Genomic DNA, 20,929 nt, shown 5'->3' with positions numbered 1-20,929 from the left:
CTGCATATAAGTAGAAGCTTTGTTCTGAGTTATTTTTTCTATAAGTGGTATGGAACTCTAAGTTCATACAGGTGCATGCAATAGCACAATTGTTTCAGGCGCCTCACTGGAAATAAGCCACTTTGTGATATATTTTTCCCCAGACTATACATCTTATTGTTATAATTTACCTGTGTAATCCCTACCCCATAATGTAAAGGTTTTAATGGAACAAAACCAACCAACCAAAAAACCAAAAACAAACAAAAAAGCAGAAACAGTTTTTACTGAGAGGCATAAAAAACAAGAATAATTTTGTTCTCTTCTATAACAACCTAAAAGAAACTGTAAGAAAAGCAAACAAAGTATTACAAGAATAAGCTTAGTCTTGACAGTGCAAACCTCTGCATTGGCTACGACTCCTGTGCAGGACTGTGGGTAAATGCCGCAGCAGCTAGCTGACATTGACCTCTGTGTCCCAGGTTGTACTGGTGTTGATGTTCAAGAGGTCTGTGTAAAATTTGTGCAAAAGCTGGGATAGGGCATGCAACTGACTTTCTGTAGTTTAATGAATTCGTAGCTGGCAACTGAGGTGCGGTGGTGTTAAAACAAGTTAACTTCTAGTGTGGTTCAGTTTCTGAACTTTCAATCATAACTTCATGTCTGAAGACCTAATGGACAAGATATATTAAAAAATGCATGAGTAGTAGTAATGTTCATCTTTTTACATTCCTGGAAAGCTGTATCCTGCCAATTTTAACCAGTTCATGGACAAATTTAATTTAATGTTAATATGCAGATTTACTAACTTGCTTTGTAATCTATATTATGCATTTAAAAAGAGAAAACAAGCATATAATGTTCCAGAGTATAATATGCTAAAATATTTGGTTTCTTCCAGAAAAGGTAGATTTAATATTTTACTTGAAAGCTCATGTATGTAGATAGGATTCAGACACACTTCCTGAGATTGTGAAACCTATCATAAGTATGAATCCCACAGTGTAGATTGCTGAAGGTATTTCAGTTTCTGCTTATTTTAGCAGTAAACTGTTGAAAATGTTTTTACACTTCCCTGCTTGTATGTTTTGAGGAATTCAAGGAAAAAAAATACTCATGCTCTATTGATGATTAAAAATATGAAGAGATTTATTTCCTTATTTATAAATATGAACTTTTTTAAACAGGCATACAGTGTTAAAGTCTAAACTACAGATTCAGAACTGTGTTGTTGTTAAACAGAGATGAGATAGCTACAGATATGATAGTTTTTTAATGATAAAAGGTGTAGAAAATATATCCCAATGCATTTACGAAGACTTGAAAAATGGTTCATCTTGCTTATCTTTTTGGTAGTTTTTCATTTTGCTATCTAAGTAGACAATGCAAGTAATACTTTTGTTTAGGAGTGTAGTTCCCCCCAACCCTGCCAACAAAAGGCAAAAACCAAAACCCAAAAAAACCCATGAGGGAATGGATTATCAGGCTTCTCACAGCAGGAGACAAGCATGTTCTTTAACGGAAGCAGAAGTACTTCAAACAGTCTTTGCTTTCTCGATGTCGTTTATTTGTGTTGATAACTAATAGGAACTCCAAACACTGTGCACTTTAAATTTTGCAGTGCTTCATATGCTATTAAATAAACATGGTGTATACCTTTGGGGGTGTAGAAGTAAATTTGTTCACAAGTTTTACTTATTAATTGATCTGCAGAATATTACTGTAATGATCTCTAGCAGACAAGAATACAGGAGGGGAAAACAGGCTGTAGAGATGCACTGAAAGGTACTTGTTACAAAAACATGAGATGTCTTTCTGTCTATTTGCCTTTGGATTTTTCATTTGGAATTCAGAGGAGAGCAAAAACTTTCACCTCTTTCCATCTGGCCGGTGTGTGATGAAGCATTTTGTTTCATGCTTGACATTTTTATGAATATGTGTATGTTGGGTATTTTGCAGGAGCTTCAGGATGGCATTGGGCGACAGCAAACTGTTGTCAAAACATTGAATGTAACTGGTGAAGAGATTATTGAGCAGTCATCAACAGCAGATGCTAAGGTGCTGAAGGAACAACTGGAAAGTTTGAATACCCGGTGGCAGGAGATCTGCAGACAGCTGGTAGAGAAAAAGAAGAGGTAGGTTAAAAGAGAGCAAAAATATTGTGAAATTGTTTTTGGTTATTTTAGATTTGCTTCTAGCTTAAATGTTCAAAGGAGCTCTTAACTTCTGGAGTTTTCATATTCATAACAAATTATCAGTAATTAAATTTCACATCCACTATCATCTCTTTAATTCTTCTTTTCTGCCTACTCCTGTCAGTGACCACCACTCCCTTCCATACTCCTTCTTTTTTTTTTTTTTTTTATTATTATTCCACTCTTAATGTTTTAAAAAACAAACAAGCATACATTATTGCTTGATTAAAAGTAGAACAGCTTGGAGCTTCATTTACAGAATTTATGGTTGATTTTTTTCTATTTGATAGTATGTTATTAAAATATATCTCTGTAGTACTAATAATACCTTAGCTAATTGATACAGTTAATCCAAATCTAATTCACTTCTCATCATTAATGTCATTAACATCTGAATTTCATAGGTTGGATAAAAAGAATGGTTTGGTTAATTTAATGTTATTTATAATCAATTTTTTTTGTTTTTCTCATGCAGTTACAGGAAACTAGAGCGTTTGAGTTACAGATAATACAAAAATGGTTTGACCTCTTTAAAAAGAGAACTTCCAACTGAAAAAGAAAAATAAATTTTTGTTGCTGATTATACTAGGCTTTATAAAAGCTTATGTTCTTAACCTAGATGCTAGGCCTAAATTGATATGACATTCTGCTTTAAAATACAGTCACTGGTAGCTCTTTCTTCATGCATGTTTTTTAAAACCCAGAATATTCTTTATAGAGGTACATTAATGAGTGCTAGTGATGTACTAGAATAACTAGTAGTGTGCAACAGTTTTGTTGCTTCTGATGTATCACGTACCCTTTTTTTGGTTTAGAGCTGTGGGGGGCAAAAGCTGTGAAAATGCTCCCAGGAGTGTTAAGGGAGTGTCCTGAAAGGTTATTATTGAGTTTAATCATGATAAAAGTTTCACGTGGAACATGTTAAAAGAAGATGATGCAACAAGTAAGCTACAGCTGTCAGAAGCTACAGCGGTGCTTTAAATATTTCTTTCTGCTGTATTTCCAGGTGTTGATGGTAATGTTATTTGTTACACAAGGGAGTCCTTGGCCTTTATTTGTCATACTAAAAGCTGTTCTTTTGTACAATGGAAATCCATCTGTGTTTCCAAGCCTTAACTTTTTATGTAAGTGCTAACACTTACGAAACAAAAACACATCATTTTAATAACGCTGTAAGCTGCTTCAGCAACACAGAAGAAAGAGATTGGTGGTTGAGCTTTGTCTGAGAATATGAAATATGTTCCAGTTCTGGTAAAGATTGGTATTGTACTTTCCTTCATTTATCAATAGAAATGTGTATCTGAATGCTGTTTTGGCTCAAGGCAGTGTTAGCAGTATATGGAATTTCTTGGCATATTCTATATTTTAAGGAAGGCTAGGATCTGTTAAATGGGAATAATACAGTTATGTTCCCTAGATGAAGGTTCTTAAATAAACACTTGCACATGCATTCCCCCTTTTGGTCTGTTTGGTTTGTTGAGCGGTTGGTTTGTTTTCCTCCGGAATGACAGCTTGTGTAATTTCGAGGACAATGACTGCAGACACCTCAGTTAGTGTACTCTGTATGAATAAATGCATTATACTGGAAGGAATACAGATAGTGTTGTGTTAAACTGATATAAATACTTTTGAGGTACTATAGTGAGTCCCATGTGCATCAGGACGGAGGATTTTGCACTTCTATTCATCGCCCAGTGTTCCTGGCTGTGTCAGAGCAAGGGAATGTTTTTTGTTCCCAGAGCTTGGAAACAGATCCTACCCTCAGCCTAGCTGCTGCCTCCCAGTACATGCTTTTTCTTCTTTCCTTCATCTTTCCACTCTCATAGACTGGATTTTCAAAGTAAAAGAAACCTAGTTGATAGGAATATATGGCTAGGTCTCAATTATTGATGATCCTAGGCATGAAAAGACCGTAGGCTTATCTACTGCACAGTCTTCGTATAGCTTGGTGTTAAGGGATTTTTGTCTCTTATGCTTTGGCATATTTTAGTTGTTTGTTAGTTGTTCTAATTTGGTTTTGGCTACAGTCAGGTTCTCTCTTTTAGGACTTGAAACTCATGTTACCCAAGGTGTCTTAATTTTTCATTAAGAACAAAGATAGGGCAAACAAGAAAAGTTGAAGGAAGTGACCTCTACTTGCAGTCCAAAAGAGCTAATATAATCACGGCATTGTCCATTGCATGTGTTGTACTATGGCAAATTTATTTAAGTATCTCAGTATAATATAAATTATAATAGATCTGGGTGAATTAAAATATTTTGACTCCTCTTTTTCAGAATAGCTTTAATAGACTATTTTCCAAACAAACTCCTAAGCCAGTATGCTTATACTTTGGATGACTTAAGTTTTAATAGTCCTTTAATATTTCTCTTTCTTTCCTAAAAATTAAAATGTTCACAGTTAAAAGAATTATATGATTATGAAGGGGATTCTAAGGTTTTTGTTTAAGTCAATTTTGAGAATAAGAAAATGGAACTACATTTTAAAAGCATAATGGAAGAAGGTGATGCTGAAGGGAGAGCAGACTGTGTAGAATACATATTAATTTCATAATTTTGAAGAAAAATAAAATAGATACTAACATTCGGAATCTTCTACAAATCATAAAAGAAAACTGATTCTAAATTTTTTAATAGATTTTAGGTTTTATTCTTTGTAGTCAGTACATTGTGCTCTGCTTTGAAACCTGATTCTCAGTAGCTCAAATAGAGGAGTGGTGATCAGTTGAAATTTTGTTTTCTATTAAATTTCTTGGCTCAGCAGATCTCAAGATAAAGGAAGTGGGAAGAAATTAGCAATTGAATGGATTCTAGAAATGAAATCTGACAGTAATTTCAAATTCAAGTGTAATGTTGCTAAGCATTATTTGAATGGCAATGAAATTATATATACTATAAAGTCTATTTTGCTATTGCTTACCAAGATGGAAGACATTTATTTTGATAATTTTGCACAGTTTACAGATGGGGCATAGACACTCAATTTTGGACATATTTCTCAAACCAAATTCAAACATAATCATCGGGGGGGGGGGGGGGTGTTACAGTTCTGTTACAGAAGTAACAGAAACCAACATAGATATTTTTGTAAGGTGCATGAATGTGAGAATTTAGTTGGATACAGGAAGTGTATGGTGACATTTCCAAGGATACCCATGACATTAAGCTCTCTCAGGTAGTCAAATGCTGAGCTGATAGCGGGGAAACTCCAAAACTGAGTGGATGGGCAGCAAGTGGCAGATGATCTTTGTCACAGACAAATGTGAGGTAATGAATATTTCAGAGAAACAGTCTATACCATGCTTACATGATGCTGAGCTTGCAAAGGGCAGTTACAACTCAAGAAAGTTATCCTGGTATTGTCACTGACGGTGTTTGTAGGCTCAGTATGGAGAGGCAGCCAAAAAAGCCATAAAACTTTAGGCAGCATCAGTAAGAGTATCGAGAACAAAACGAAAAAAAAGTGTTGTTTTGCTGCCATTGAACATTGTGGCATGCTCATGTTGAGTACCGTGTGCAGATTTGCTCTCTGCATGTCAAAGGGTATGATGGACTTACAGAAAGTATAGATGGAGGAAGGCAGGCAACTAAAATGAACGAGTGTTTGGAGTGGCTGCATTGTAAGGAGAGACTAAGAAGCTGGGTATCTTCAGTCTGGAGGGAAGTCTCAGGAGGGATATGACTGAGGTTTACAAAATTGAAGTGGTGGGTAAACTGAATGTAGAACAACATGTTATTCACTTAATTCCTCAACACCAGAAGTAAAGGGTACTTGTTGATACTGTAAGAGATAGTAAAATCAATTTAAAAGTTACTTTTTTACATTATGTTTTCTGAATGTCTGAGGTTTGCTGGCCGCAGAAGGTTATGGAGGAAAATATGACTCAGCCCTATAAAATCCTTAATCTAATGACAGTGGATTCTGGGGGAGTATGAGGTGAACGGACCAAAGAAAGTGGCCAGTCTTCTGTGCTTCCCTCAATTACCATCTCCTGTTAGCAATGTTGGTGGCAATCTGTTGGGCTAACTTTTCTGACACACTCGGGCATTTTTCATGTTCTGATGCACTGATTATATTTTGTGGGGTGTGTGTGTGGAAATTCTACAGAATTACTTTGTCAATTTTCCTGAGGATGCACTGTTAAATGGTCTACTATTTATTCTCTATGAGAATATAATATTATCACTGCATTGATAAACACTGTAAATTCAAAATATTTCCTGTAACCATTGTGAACCCTGTGGTTGGTTGACTTGAAAAGAGAAGATTGATATATAATTCTGAGAGTTTCAACTGTTAATCCAGTTTTCATGAATAATTTGGAATAAATATTAAACTACCTGCATAATAAGAAATGTAAAACAGATCAAACCCATGAAATTCTATAAATAACTAAAACTGATCGTAGGTTCACTAGACACTAATATTAATTTCAGTGGTAGTCTGGCAGATTTAAGAATGAGAATGATTTGGACTATAAAAGGACAACTTAATTAAAAACAGACAAGAAAACAAACTAAATCTCAAAACAATTTGAGGAACCTGTACTGCTCTCCAGTAAAAAGAAGCTATTTTTTTAAGTTTTAAAAGATCAAATGCTGATCCCAGGCAAAGCACAGACTTAAAATTGGCTTTGAATCTCCTTTCTTTGGTACTGAAGATCAAGAGGTTATGCTTGAGTTATGTTTGTGTAGGATGTTATCTTTCATTTGCCTTTATCAAAGAGTTTCAAAGCTATAGAAGTTTGAATTCAGTGTTTAATGTTTCAGTATCTTTCAGTTTAATCCATCCAGCTAAGAAGTAGGTGAAAATGTAATTTTAGCACATCTAGTCATATTATCTTACTGCAAACTTTGGAATAGACCATGCAGTTGAATAAAGTGAAACTTGATTGAAAGTCTGATACACTGATAGTTAGCAAATTGGGAATTTAATTGAGTTTTTGTTAGCATTTTGCTGCAAGCAGCATGTTTTGGAGAAGTTTGAGTTTTTACTCTGGAACAGTGTTACTCGAACTGAAAGGGAGACTTTGGAGACTAGGGGAAATTGCAGTGGTTCCTTGAATAGATGCTACTAACCCCAGACAAGAGAGGGGGGGAAAACCCCGTCTGTTTGTTCCTCTTCATACTCCAGCAATCATTTTGAATACAGAATCTTCTAAACTGCACCATCAGAAGATCTTTCTGCCTTTTTTGTCCCCTGAGATGCAACAGGCCGTATTATGCTGTGTACGTCTGTAGTGAGTCATGCCACTGGGACACGTGAGTTTTTTGGATGACTTAAGGAGGCAGTGGCTTGCCATTAGGGCACTTGTGCGCACTCAAGTGCCTGGGTGGTGGCAAGCCCCAGGGCTGCGGTTGCAGTGTGGTGCTGAGGCTTCACTCCCACTGCAGGAATGCACGGGCCAGGCAGAGCTAGTCAAGGGAATACATATCAGGAGGAGAAGCAACATCTCACGTAGGAGCTTGACAAGGTGAAGGCTCATAAATGAGGTTGTCGACAGACTTCTAACAGTGGTGCTGGCTGGTCTTTGTATTTTCCATCTTTGTGAAAAATTTCTTGTGTAATCTTTGAAAACAGATGCCCCGGAATTAGATTCCTTCACTGTTTCAGAAGTAATCAGTTTGGGGCTTTTTATTCATCACAATCTGACATTTGTTAAAATTGGGTTCTGTTGAATGGAAGAGAATTTCTCATTTTTTTAGCTACAAATACATTTGCACTTTTAATGAGCTTGAACCTGCAGACTTTCTGTTCAGATCTATACTCAAGCGAGTTTGAAGTAATTATGGAAAGAATGACAGAACAAAGGATGTTTGCCAGAATACTTTCAAATACTTTTCTGAATACAAAACCGCAAGCTTTCTGTTCTAAATAAAAAATTATTGTTATAAAGTAAATATACTTTTTAATATTTTTTCATACCTTACCTTCATTAAAGTATTCTTTTTTTTTTTTTTTCCATAACACACTACCTACCAGTGATTAGTTTCCTTCACCTGAACACTCAGTGTATTGAAGGCTGTGATTAGTTTCTCATTGCAATTTAAAAGCTGTCTTAGGATGAAGATATTTCATGACAGTTAAGTCAATAAATATACTTTTTTCTTTCCAACATAAAATTAGATACATATTGAATTTTCAGAATTTTCTTTTTTTTGACTGTTCAGATTTCTTACAGTAAATCACTAGAAAAGAATCACTCTGGTATAAATTTGCACTATGTTTACAAGTAGCATAGCTAAACTTCTTACTGTTTAGTATTTACATCTGATGTTTCTAAAGTTTCTGCAATACTTTTTTGTTTCAATTATTTTATTTAAAGTTCCTTACCCAAATGAAGCATACTTGCACATTCTTCAGAAAAAGAAAGAAAATTAATTCTCTCTCAGTAAATATTTTGTCTAAATTGTCAAGTTACTATTTTGGTGGCTTCTTAAATCCTCAGTAACAGCTAATAAGTGCACTAATTCCTAATCTTAGAAATATCATAAATAATACAAAATCAACAACTGAAGGTTAAAAAAATAAAAAGGCACCAAAACATTGTTGGAAGTGCAAGTGGGAATATGAGTCACAAGTGCGGATCTGTCCTACTCCTGTGGCTGCATATTTTCTATCTCTAGCTGACACCTCCCAAATAAGTCCAACATTACTTGTGTGCAGTTACAACATCTGATGTGTTTCAGAAACTATTTACGGGTTGCTATGGTATTCGTATGACATTGTTGACGATGGAGAAAATACATGAGCTGCAATATGCATTTCATATGGTTTCTAGAAACTGTAAATGAAAATATAAGCTTACTTGAAATGGGCCATGAAGGTTTATATAATAGTTAACCATTATAACTAAGGATAAATGATAGTAAAAAAAAATCTGTCCAGGGTATTTTGTGGATTACCATAAGAATTTGTTATTGATTCAGTTTAATACTGTTAGGAAAACTAATCCCTAATGTATGAAATACCATATATACAAAATGCTATTAGGAAAAATAATTATTTTAATTAATTTAATTTACTACTTAATATTAAATACTGAATATTAATACATTTGCTTCCAGAAGTATAAAGTATATAAAATTCATTTAAACAGCTGTGCAGTCATAGTAGTTGACCAAGGGGCCTTATGAGTTTAGAAACACAAACAGAAAGCTGTGGTGTTTTAATAGGAAAAACACAAAGTAATGTGCCTGAGAATAGCAGTCACGTAGAAGACCAAAAGTCACATATGAAATTCTGTACTTCTCTGCTATAGTTTGAGAATTTTCCATCAAACAAGATGGGTTACATTTCAGGGTTAAAAAAATAAACCATTTGCTGACAGAGAAGCAGTTTAAAAGCTCTTTGTGAACTTAGTCTGGTTTAAAAGGATAAGGCAGTAGTATACAACAGCATGCAGATCTGTGCTGGAAATGGCTCTGCTTGGCTCCATAGGACCAGCTGCTGAAATCACATCTTATTCCTCAGTCACCTGCTTATCCAGCAAGATGTACTCCCATCGGCTTTCTCAAGAGCTGCTCTGTCCATGTCTGAGTCAACTGGTGGCTCACACTCCTTATTCCGGTTTGTTTAGGCTCAGATTTGGAAGCCCATACTCCCTTAGTAACAATTTACTGTTAATTTGTCATTGCTGCCATAAATTTAAACACCTAGAAATTACATGTGTCTGTTGTTCCAAATGTAATTATGGTGATAGAAATCAGCTTGTTCAAAAGGTGCAATCAGTCATCGAGTTAAAACTTTTTATTTGATTAGCTGGTTCAGCTAATATAGAGGGTGCTTTATTTTAGTGGCTTGCATAATATGATACTTGTCATGCAGGATGTTATTTATAATAGAAGTAATGTTCTAGCAGGCCAAGAACAAATTGTAAAGTAAATTATGGAGTGCACCTGCAGCTCCCCTTAATTGCAATGGACCTTTTAATTACTATACTACATACTGTTCCTGACTAGAATAAGGAAGTAGATCTTTATGGAACAGTATTTGGGTTTTTGTCTGAATTCTGAAACCCTTCTGTGCACATGCACACGCGCACACACAACACATCTCTAAAAGAATTCCTGGAAAGTTTTAGGTTCAAAACATCCCACATTGCTCAGACAATAAAACTGAATCCTACTGATCAACATTTAAATTAGTCATCAAAGTAAAAATCTTTCCTTCGTGACTAGGAAAAGTTTTAAATGTTTTAAGGGTTGCAGTTGAATTCATGAGGGTGATAAAACTGACAGTGTACTTAAGATGAAAAAGGAAACTTGCCAATTCCTATCTCTGCTAGGAGACAAGAAATCTTTTTGATTTCTCATTCAAAATACTATACAGCTCAATAATTTTGCTCTCAGGTGCATTGAGTTGAACACTCTGCCTTTTCTGTGCCAGAATTAACATATTTAAAATTGTATCTTTCTCAGGTTTATCCTTAGGGTACCATCACATAATGCCTCCACCGAGCTATGTGCTTTACAAATGAGTAGAAGTGATAGGAAACCAAGAAAGTAAAGCTGTTGCTGAGAGCTTAGGTTCTGGGGAATCTGGTCAGGTTGAGGAACTGAGGTTTTATTGTGCAGTTCATGGCATAGCACTGGATGACTGATTCCCAGACTTCCACGTCATCAGGGCAGAGGGGGACACTGCCTCAGAAAGATCTGAAGATGTGCTTCTGCTTTTAAGATTACAGGAAGCTAGTTTTTCTTCATGTTTATAGTTACAGATCTCAGCACAGATTAGCATCTGCCTCAGTTTCACAAAAATAAATGTTTTGATTAGCTGGTTTTAGATAACCTATTTTAGCTTTAGAAGAGCATTTGACCTCTCAAGTACACATACACTTCTCAGTGAGGAACACTGTGATAAATGTAATGCTGTAAAGTTGGTCCTTCTCTACATGTCCTATACAACCAAAATGGGTAAGCCTGTATGCATCAAGAAGGTCCAGAATTTCTGGCTGCCTAACAGTACTCCATAAGAGATTCAGAGCTGTAGTACATAGGCACAAGAAATATTAGAGTCCATCAACATCAGGGCTTTTCATTGATATGGCTTGCATTTCCAGAAATCCTAGACAAACAACAGTTCCGGAAAACAGTCGTGCAGGTTTCCATAAGAAAATTTAAGACAAAACCAGGAAAGCAGGGCTGTTAATTGGCTTCTTTTGCTATTTATGGTGTTCACTTTTTTATATATTTGTTTGTATAAATGTAAGTATATGTGTGCATATATGTGTATACTTGTATTTGTTTGTCTATATATGCACGTGTGTGTGTATATACATATATAAAAACAAATAGTTTTGGAGCATTTTGTTGTTTTTACAGTAAATATCTTCTCTTTCTTTTTCCTCTAAAGAACAATTTGGCACCAGCGGCTTGTGTTTGTTTAATCCTTAGGAAGTTACTGTGGAGTAATTTGTTTATGAGCTTAAAAAAGAGCAGTCGTGGGCTCACATGTCTAGTAAATATTAGAACATACTGTGTTAAGAGCGAAACCAAATAAATCTGCTTGCTGATTTAGAATTCCATTCTAGATCTAAAGCAGGAACTTGATCTAGAACTTTTATTCGGAGCCTGTTCAGAGCAGCAGAAATTTGCCAAGCATTTCAGTTAATATAACAATTTATTTTTAAAAACAGTATTTTCATGCTCTAAGTGTAGTTATGAATATTGACTTTTGTGTATTGAAGTTGTACTTTCTCTTTGGTAAGATGGTAAGTCATTTTTAGAGTGAAAGTTGGTATTGGATATCCAGTAGAGCAGTTGTCAGGTGTTTTTTACTGATGCCTATTTAACTATACAAAACTAGCTGTCATGTTCCTACTGCCTTTATTGTCTACAGAAAACATCAACTTTTTAATTATGACCCATTTTGATGAGGTATCTGATACAATATTTTCCAGCTTTGAAGCACTTTTGAAATATAAAAATTACATTGCATAACAATGATTTCATCAGCTTTGCTTATGGCTTTACAGTATCAACAATTCTGATTTTGCAGTAGATATCTTGACTAAACAGTTTATGCTATTTAATAGCATTGAGTTCCTTTTTCTAAAAGAATCACAAATATTACATTTCCTATCGATCATCCTGAATTTTAAGTCTATGATTAGGTGTGATTTTCATATTCTGGATCATGAAATCTTACCCTCATTATCTTCTTCTTTAACTGCTTGGCATTTTAACTCAATTCACCAGACAATAAATCTAGCTGATTACCTAACTGATAAGCAGGCTTTTGTCTTCTCTCCTCAAACTAAATCAAGGCTACCTTTGTGAAAAATCGGCTGCCGTTGGCCAAAAGGCTGTGGCCAAACACTAAAGTGGGTTAAATTCAGCTACCTAGTTGATCAAATAATTATTCTTTCTAATAAATTGCAATTTCTTAAAAAAATAATTAAATAAATCAATACAATTAAATAAATTATCTTATCAATCAACATTTTATTATAGTGTGGTTTGTTTCTTTTTTTTTTTTTTTTTTCAATAACCTCACAGATTTAATTTTGAAACAGGTATTTTCTGGTCTGCAATTACAACATGGGAAATCATAAAAAGGAGCTGTTCTTGAAGACAACAGTATGTTTAAAAGTTACAGTGCTGGTTTCTGAAACCACCTAGAAATATGGGCAAGAACTTTTTGCAGCAGGAAAATAGGACACAGTGTATGTTAGTTTCCAAAGTCCACACACGTCAGTGCAAGTCTTTTCTCTGGCAATATAAAGAAATGTAAATCATACAATCATAGAATCATTAAGGTTGGAAAGGACCTCTGAGATCATCGAGTCCAACTTGTAGATCTTTACTGTTTGTCTGTTGCAAAAACCTAAACCTATTTAATTTATACAGGGGGGGAAAAAAAAAAAACCAAAGGTTTTGTCTAAATAGCTTAAATCAGGGGGAGATACAGCCTGAAGAAAGGTGGAAAAGCACTTCATCTCTATGTCTTACTTCAGCTGGGAAGAGCTGCTGACCACACGGGTACTGATCCCACGAGGTGGTGGCTGGAGTCCATGCTGCATTAACTTCTGTCACACTGTGGTTGCAGCTCCTGAGGGACAATGTATTCTATTGTGAAATATCTTAACTTCTGTCCTGCATGCATCCTTCAAACTCTTAGGTGTGTGGTGGTAGTTGAAAGTAACAAATGGTTTGACGTTTGTCAATTATTAATTTCTGAAATCTTTTTAAACCTCTCGGACTTTCCACCAGGCCAGTTTTATTTAGTCTATGCTTCTCTGTGATCTAATTTTGCATAAGGACTTCTCCTGAGCCTTGTAAATCTGTGCTCAGTCACATGTTTGATTGTGAAAATTTTACTTCTGGATTTCTTTGGACTGTGGAGTACTGTTTAATTCAGTTCCACTTGCAGTAGAACTGTGAACTATAGATTGCTGAGTTAGTTTTTTGTGAAGTACCATGTACATGAATGAGAATCCCCCCCACAAGTGTGCGAAAGGTAGTTAATGACAGTGTTAATGTGTCCCCTTGTGGGCAGCTGGATTTCCAGTCGAGATTTAAAGCATGGTGGGAACAGGAGAAAAATGTCATCTCCAAGCTCCTTTTCTTGACTTGTGAATTAAGGTTATTTTCCACAGCTATGCCTATCTTTGCTCCTGACTCTTGGCTGGTACAATAAGGTTCTTCTTTTTTTTTTTCTTTCTATCAATACACGCTTCCCAATAAGCACTTAAGAGTGTCCTTCTCCTTGTCTCCATAGTGTCTTTTCATTTCTCAAAAGAGATGACTAAACCCTATAATACCCATGTTGTTGTAGCCTTAGAGCATGCAACTCCTCATTATCTGGTTCTTGAACACTAGCTGACAAAAAGTTGTCCTGCGTGAGGGTAGATTTAAATTTATTGCTTACCTAAAATTCCAGCTACAGTCTATCTGAAATGCTTGAGATAATAGCAATCTATGGATATATCAGCTGAGCTCGGAAAAAAGCATCCTCCATTTAAACCTGTACTGGCTTTTACTAATCTCCTTTACACAACTTTGTATATTTTTGTATGACTGAATGCATGATTTATTATTGGACTTCATAATACTTAATAATACATTCTGTACTTGCTTTTCCGTATATATAATTTTTTCAGCCATAATCACTGCAAATCCATTTCCTGAAAAAGTATTAAGAATATTTATAATTCATAACCAATATTTCAAGAACAACTTAGTGCTTTTTTCTTATCTAAATCCATTGAATTGACTCAGGAAATAAAATATCTAGCACTTAATTGTAGATGGAGAGTTTTAATTATCCCATTCATTATTATCACTACTACATGCTTAAATATATTCTACACAAACCATTAAACTTGAAGATAAACAAAGAAATAATGCTTCATATTATAGAAATGAACAGAGAACATCTTTAAACTGTGCTGTAAAAAAAAAAACCTGAAAGTGTGAGCTACTTATTCATAATTATTTGGAAGCATCAATACATAATATTGTTTTATAAGGTTTTTCTTGTCCAAGATATTCACTGCATATATTGTTGAAGTTACAACTTTCTTAGCTAACTACAAAAGAAAGGATAGATTTAGGAAAATAGTTAGAGATACTTTCAAAAAGTGTTTTGTTCTTGTAAGTTGAATGGAAACACTTTTCTTTTTCAAGAACGTTTTTATAGTGATGTCTTCTTGCCTGGCTTTTGCTGTCCAGGAAAGACTGTGTCACATGCATGGCAGCTATCTTTTTTTTTCAGGTCTCCTTAAGATGTGACATGTTTAGTGCAGCCAGACTGTGGAATGTAGCAGCTCGATAGTGAAATCTGGTCAAGAGTGTTGTCTTTGGTACTTTACTCTGGTTTTTAATCTATGGAGTGTTTATTCATCTAGTATAACAATTCTCATCTTGCAAGGATGCCATGTTAAGGAAATGCAATAAACACCAATAAGTTGGAAGGCAAGTAAAGCACTAGCAAAACTTTTGCTAGTTTGCAAGTTGTGTAAAATAATAGTTAAATAGCATGCTTCTGGTTTTACTTAATAATAGTCAGCATTCCAGCAGCAGAGTCTTTCCCTCCTCCAAAATCTTCATTTATAAAAATTTCTTGCTTATACCATGAAGTCAGATGATTCTATTGCTGTGAAATGAAATTAATTCAGCTCATATGCTTATGCCCTTCCTCACTATTAGAATTTTCACTGCTGACCAAACCAGGCTTCTCCCATTTTACACTGTAACCAGGATGATGTTATTTAAATGGAATTTTACAAATCTTACAGTTTTTCTTCCTTTGTTTTCCCTCTGACCAAATGCTTTTACTTAAAACATTAAGCAAACAGCTTTCTTTCCTTGTAAATAAATGTTTCAAATGTGGAACACTTGAAGTCACTTGAATACTGTTATTCTCTGGAAATTACAGCGAGGGGGAAAAAAAAAAAGTCATATAAGATTTTAATGACTTAAAGTTAGGGTTCTTAATATAGGGTGAAATGTTGCATGGATTTGGATGTACAAACTTCTCTAAGATAGACAATGACTGTTGGAAATTTCTAAATTTCTTTTCTCCTTGGATAAAAGATTTTAATCTATAGTTTCTAAGCTATCTATCTGTCAGACTGTGCATGTGTGCAGGCAAGTGTGTCACACAACAATTGTTTTCAGTATTTTTTTGTTAGATGGTGTGAAGCTGACACTTTTTATTCTCTTTTTCCTGAAGCTTATTCACATAGCTTTTCTAAAGAGACATCTTTGCTTTAAGTCAGCCATCAGAAAACAGTCTCCTAAAAAAGAAAAAAAAAAATTGTACATAAATGATGGCCTAGTTGAAAATAAATGTCATTCTATTTGAATTCTCAGAGTGTTCTGTGGGCACTGACCATCATGGCAAGTATGGGAGAGCAGAGAAAGTTAAAATAATTTTCATTCTAATACATTTTTGCATTCAGAAATAATATATTAATAATATTGACCTTGATTCTCCACTGTAATATTGAGTTGTATTCTTAAAACACTACTACAGCCTCTTATTATGTGTAATAAATGACCTAACCTCTCAACCTCCAACCTCTCAAACTAAGTTGGATTTTGGAAAAAACAATCATAATTAAAAAAAAAAAAAAAAAAAAAAAAAGCTGGTTTTACATCTCTTTCTTTGCTCTCAAGTAACCTTAATAAAATAACAGCAACAAAAAAACCCACTATTATTTAATAGGTTAATAATTATTGTTTAATAATTGTAACCTCAGTTTTGTGAATAAGTTTGGAGGATAAATTACAAATTATTTATATAAAACATAGGGTTTTCTCCTTCAGAAGAGATCTGCCTATAATGTTAATCTCAAAGGGCTCACATTCTTCTAATGCTCTTCCCTGCTGCCCTTGAAATTTTTCTCTTGTGTATCTTGATAACTTTGGAAGCTTAGGCACAAAAGTTCAGATCTCCATATATTTATACAGTCGTGGTGAAAGTAGTCTTATCTGACTTTAGACACCTGCAATGTATATGTTGGTCACCTGGATCTCCTTTAATTAATAAAAGAAAAAAGTTGTATGACAGAATTAATCTCTTCCTATTGTAATCATCTAAGATGAATCCATGTATCACACCCTAGAAATGCCAACTGGCATTCAATGAAGAGAATCTGGGTGAGAAATTCAACAGTTAGGTTGTAGAGGTAGACAAAGTAGACATCTGAAGTCAGGTGAGATAAATCCTATCCTGTTCCTTCTTATGGACTATAAACCTTACCTACTTTTTGTGGATCTCGACTGGAATGCTTTACACAAAGTATGTGGCATGGTCACTTTTTACAGATTCAGTTTAGTAAAATTTGATGCTAGAATTCTTAGTTTCTGACTCTGAGCTTCCTTGCTGTTAGTTCACACAAAAATCTAGTTCTAGTTATGGTGTGCTTGTTTGGTCCCTGCCATATGTAACCAGAAGGCGAATTAGTGATGTTGCAAATTATGACTTGAGTTTTTCTTTTAAAATATATTAATGCCTTGGTAAAAGGGTGCTGGTCTGATAATTTTGATAAGAAAAAACCTATGGCACACTTTTAAAAACAATTAATATAAATTATAAGAATTAATTTTCCTTAGTCTTTCTTTTAGTATGGATGAGCACTTCAACATAAAAATAAATGTACAGAAACATTAATGTCATGTTTTTATTACAGGCTAGAGGAAGAAAAGAATATTTTATCAGAATTTCAAGAGGACTTGAACAAGTTGATTTTATGGTTAGAGGAAGCAGACATCGTTACTGGTATTCCCCTTGAACCAGGGAATGAAGACCAGTTAAGAGACTGCCTTAGCAAAGTAAAGGTATCGTGAGTTTTATTCTTTATGTTTTCTTAATTTATCAATTCTACATTGAAGAAAACTCAATGTTATTTTTAGAGAAGGCTTCTGCTGTCAAACACAGCATCCATATAACTCTTCTAGATAAATTAAAGCAGTGGGCTTTCAAAACAAATACCTACTGATCATACTAAAATTGGAAAAGTAGTGGAAAATATACTGAAAGGAAAATACCTATCCTGTCACTAGGTAATTAATCATTATCTTTTTAATCCTCATTTCTTAATTGAGAACTTGACTGTTTTATCTGTAAAACGTTTATAGGTGTCTTGTTAATCTTTTATAACTTCTCGCTTATGAAATGGTATTCAGTATTTCACAAGAGTATCTAGAATTCCATGCATAATTATAAATGTCAACTGGTTAAAGTATCACTGCAACATTTTCTAGACTAAACATCTAGACTACTTTTAGAAAACGTTTAAAAAAAAAAAAAACAACAGAATATTAAACACTTGTTTTTAAAGGCTAGAATATTTTCATGAAGATATTAGAGCTTTTAGACTATGATGCTGCTAATAAATATATCCAATAGAAGTTGCTCGTTTAGTTTCTAAAATGTGCCCAATAGAATGACTGTACTTAATAACTTGCACAATAATAAATTAAACTGTAATTGGAAAATGCATACTACATAGAGAATGCCTGCCGACAGGTTTCCTGTCCTCCCTTGAGGATAAGGACTGGTTATACTTCATGCCAATCCAAGGTGAACAAATTCAGCGAGTGATGGAATAAAGCACTAAAGAATGTGAAGGAAAATTGTCAGAGTTTCTTCTATCCTTCTTTCAACAAAATCTGAAAAAATCTAAAAGATTCTTCAGTAAAAATCTATCTTCAATTTCTTTTTAAATAAACAAAAATAGGATAAATAGTACTGCGTAGCATTTGGGGAAATGAAGACTTAACCATGTGCTGAGTTTGTCCCTCTGGCTGCTTAGCATAAGATGTCAGCAAGTTGGACAGAGAATTTATGAGGCTTTGCCTCCATTGTCAAGGATATCAGAACAAATGCAAAGGAATATTTACAAGGGGTGTTAGATGCATCTTATAATTTGCAGACATGATTACAGGTTTAAAGTCTAAATTGATTGTTTAGAACCATGAAGGCTTCCATTCCTCACTTATACACAAATATTTCCCAATTGTAGCATTCCCAAGGGATACATAATCCAAAATTAAAGGTGTTAGCATCTCTTATTTGTATCTCATTTTTACAGTCCACTTTGTTTTTTTGGAGCTACGCAAGAGAATACATCCTAATGCAGCAAATAATAACACATTGGCTTGCACTGTGGCTCATTTCATGCCTATCTGATTATGCTAATAAAAAAAAAAAAAAGAACTTGAAGAACTTTGTCTTTTAGTTACATTGTCCTTACTTGATATATTAAGTTACTTTGATGATATAAGTTTGCAGTAACTGCATACACAATGGAGAAGCGGTACATTTAGATGATGCCTTGCATCCTTTGGCTTTACTTTTGTAGTTTTGGGGTTTTTTTTTTATGAACATACATGAACATTCTTAATTATGAGGTTAGATTGGAGGGCTTTTTACCCCAAAACATCTGGGTGATTGTGTTCACAGCATGGAACATGTTAAAACCCTTTTCCAAAGTGCTTGCTCCTTATTATATTAAAATATTATTAAAATTCATATACATGAGCTATTACTGAGTGTTCAGAAGTGGAACTTATCATGAAACAGTGATTAATATCCTGAGAAACCCTGTATTTTGGCTTTTAGGACTCTCTTTAGGTTTGATCCACTAATACAGTCTCTTTTGGGGGCTTTAGCCTTCTACATTCAGAAAGCAATGGTTATTTTGTCTTGAATTGAGTTTATTCCTTCAGCTGATACACAAATCGATAAGGGTGAAGATAAGAGAGCTGAAAATTCTACCACAGTTCATCTTAACTGCTGTATTTGTCTGTTCCAGTTAAGAGTTGAAGAGCTGCCGCCACACAAGGGAATACTGAAACGATTAAATGAAACCGGAGGAATAGCACTTGGAAGTGCATCACTGAACCCAGACAAAAAACATAAGCTTGAGAGTACACTGAAGGAGGCTAACCATCGCTTGTTAAAGGTTAGACATATTAGTGATATAACTGTGGTATAAAATTTTAATCTTCAGCAAATATTTGTATTATATGTTTTCTGATATATATTATTTTTCTCTGTATGAAGAGACATTTGTATGCATAATGATCCTGAGGAAGAAAAATGTGTACAATACACTGCTGTGAGAAACAATGATAGCAAACCAAGACCATTAACACCTGAAGTGATGATGTTGCATCCAAATATACTCCCTAAATTACAGATCTGCTGCTTAAGAGTGGAATGCAGAGCATCATTTTTGTAGCCTGGTTGTTTTGAGGGTACAGCGAATATTCTAGCTTTTGTGACTCAGGTGTGTGAAAGGCAGTAACAAATGCCTGATTGCCTTTATGGAAACACTTCCCAATTCTCTCCTCTCCCCAGCCCCTAGGTGGAAGCTGCAACCACTGTTTCATGTTCCACCATGCTTCTTCCAACCTTGAACTTTGAATTCTGGTTTCTGTGTAGCAAAGTACCATTCATTTTGCTTTCTGGGATCTCCATACTCATGGAGAGAAGTAAGGGAGGATTTTGTTATACTTTATTGTTGAAGTAGCATATATTTGTGTTGGAAATTCATGACAATGAATAGCAAATCTGAATTTGAGTGTTCTCCATACCTTATGTAGCAGAAATGGTAGAAAGCGTTGTCCAGAGGACCACCACCCAAGGTATGGAATAGTCTGGTCAGAAAAGGTCAGTGTAGAATCATCTGAAGGGTTTCCCTTGAGACTGATATCAAAATCAGAATCTGGGAAATTAACCTGTGGTATTTGTTAAAGTTACCAGAATGCCAGGGAAAAAATGAAAGAGGGATTCATTGTGTTTAGTTCTGGGAAAAAAACAATGAGAAAATCTTCTGAGTATCTTACTGAAAAGACAAGCTAGAGTTTCTGGTCAAGAATATTGCATCCTGTTTTTTTGGTTGTTTTGGGGTTTTTTTTTTTTTTGTTACCATTTCTGTGAACACAGTTGAATTTCAAGCACAGACCTGGGAAATAAACAGGAACTTATTTGATGCGGAACTCTCATTAGTTTCTTCCTAACAGAAACAGTCTGGCAAGGCTCAGAATATTAGCTAATGGCTGAAGCAAAAGTGGATAATACATATTGATCACATTCACAAACTCCAAGTTGGACACATTAAATCATTATTGGGGTGCTTGGACAGAAGTATCTCTTTCTCTACAAATGGGTTTCTGAAATCAGTGTATACAGAAGAATTCAGACCTGCACCTCGAGTATTGTGTTCAGTTTTGGTCCCCTCACTGCAAGGACATCGAGGTGCTGGAGCGTCTCCAAAGAAGGGCAACAAAGTTGGTGA

General features: G+C 34.8%; 1 protein-coding gene across 5 annotated transcripts in view; it reads left to right on the top strand.

Moving 5' to 3' along the window:
* The window catches only part of DMD (dystrophin), a gene marked incomplete at both ends in the record, with an annotated part of 1,307,865 nt that overhangs the window by 866,144 nt on the left and 420,792 nt on the right, over nt 1–20,929 (top strand). For all 5 annotated transcript variants that reach the window (XM_082303865.1, XM_082303861.1, XM_082303862.1 and 2 more), the window contains 3 exons: nt 1,939–2,114; nt 17,315–17,462; nt 19,442–19,591. In XM_082303865.1, coding sequence (XP_082159991.1) covers nt 1,939–2,114; nt 17,315–17,462; nt 19,442–19,591 — 474 coding nt within the window. The remainder of the gene's footprint in view (nt 1–1,938; nt 2,115–17,314; nt 17,463–19,441; nt 19,592–20,929) is intronic.

This window comes from Platalea leucorodia, assembly GCF_965183815.1.
Source record: "Platalea leucorodia genome assembly, chromosome: 2".
NCBI classification, from domain to species: domain Eukaryota; kingdom Metazoa; phylum Chordata; class Aves; order Pelecaniformes; family Threskiornithidae; genus Platalea; species Platalea leucorodia.
The sequence above is the reverse complement of the archived record's forward strand: the minus strand, read 5'-3'. Positions and strand labels throughout refer to the sequence as shown.